Source organism: Cyprinodon variegatus, unplaced genomic scaffold (genome assembly GCF_000732505.1).
Source record: "Cyprinodon variegatus isolate N-32 unplaced genomic scaffold, C_variegatus-1.0 Scaffold592, whole genome shotgun sequence".
Classification (NCBI taxonomy): domain Eukaryota; kingdom Metazoa; phylum Chordata; class Actinopteri; order Cyprinodontiformes; family Cyprinodontidae; genus Cyprinodon; species Cyprinodon variegatus.
Window position 1 is genome coordinate 393,931 of NW_015151045.1, and position 1,270 is coordinate 395,200.

General features: G+C 57.1%; 1 protein-coding gene across 3 annotated transcripts in view; it reads left to right on the forward strand.

Moving 5' to 3' along the window:
* Window positions 1-189: 189 nt before the first annotated feature.
* Window positions 190-1,270, forward strand: part of LOC107096020 (arf-GAP with GTPase, ANK repeat and PH domain-containing protein 1-like) — a 91,294-nt gene continuing 90,213 nt past the window's right edge. For 2 of the 3 annotated variants that reach the window (XM_015392469.1, XM_015392471.1), the window contains exon 1: window positions 191-1,047. In XM_015392469.1, the coding sequence (XP_015247955.1) occupies window positions 885-1,047 (163 nt within the window). In that variant the 5' untranslated portion in view covers window positions 191-884. Of the gene's footprint in view, window positions 1,048-1,270 lie in introns of all 3 variants that reach the window. The other variant, XM_015392470.1, reaches the window with a different exon arrangement.

Here is a 1,270-nt window from a genome sequence, read left to right on the forward strand (position 1 = left end):
TAAACTGATTGTAATTAGAAATAAATATTTATAAAGTTGGAATAAAGTGAGTTAAATGAATTATTTTTTAGTTGAGCTCTTCAGATTTTTTGTTGTTGTTGATAAATTGAATCAAAGCGAATTAAAGTCACTTGACGCGAATCTGTGCTTTACTGTGAAGGGTCAAACCGGATGTCCTTATTTGGTCATCGCTGACCGTCCTGGAGGAAATCCCGGCTGGGAATCTGTCTGTTGGGTCCATCCGGAGGGAGCGGGCCAGTCCAGGTTCTGGGTTCTGATCCCGCATCCATCCCATCCTCCTCTAAGAGCCGCCGGGGCTCCTCTAAACCTCCCGCTCCTCCCGCCGCCTCCGCCCGCTCCGGTTCATCCGCAGCACCGAGGAGCTGATCCGGAGAAGGAGACAAACCCAGGAGGAGGGAGCCGAAGCACCGCCGCGGACTGATTGTTCTCCCCAGGTTCCAGAGCTCGGTTCCCGCAGCTGTTCCCAGGTTATCCCGCTCTCTGCTCGGATGTGAGGCCGACTTTCCCGGCTGGAATTCGGTGACGTTTCCCGGTTTTCCTGCTGGAAGCTACAGCTAGTTAGCTTTAGCCAGCTAGCAGCAGCGGCAGGCCTCCTCCTCCGGGCAGAAATGAGTCCCGGTTCCGCTGGTAGTCCAGTTTAATCCCAGCCTCCGTTCATCCAGGCCGGCCTTGGAAGGCTATGGAGCAGCGGAGCTCCGCCGCCCGGGAAGCCGCCGCAGCAGCAGCCTTCCCCGGACTGTAGCTGATGCCTCCCGGAGCCAGTCCTCCAGGGATGTAATCCAGAACCTGTTTCTCCGGGATTATTGTTTCTCCGGGATTATTGACGCCACTCGCTTTAACTGAGGAGCAGGAAGTCCTCCAGGATGAACTACCAGCTGCATGTGGCCAACTCGGCCGCCATCCGCTCTGAGATCCAGAGGTTCGAGTCCGTCCATCCGAACATCTACTCCATCTACGAGCTGCTGGAGCGGCTGGAGGAGCCGCTGCTGCAGAACCAGATCCGGGAGCATGTCATCGCCATCGAAGGTAGGACCGCTGGGAATGCTGCCGGCCGGCCCGGTGCGCATTCCTGCCCGGAGGGAGGGTTCCTGCTCCCTGCTGACCCGGTTCATCTGCTGGGGCCCACCTCCATGCAGGAGGCCCGCTGGGTCTGGGTCAGCAGAACCAAACCTTCCCTCCAGAACCTCTGCCTGTTAATCTGGGATCTCTGGTCCCTCCAGAACCTCTGCCTGTTAATCTGGGATCTCTG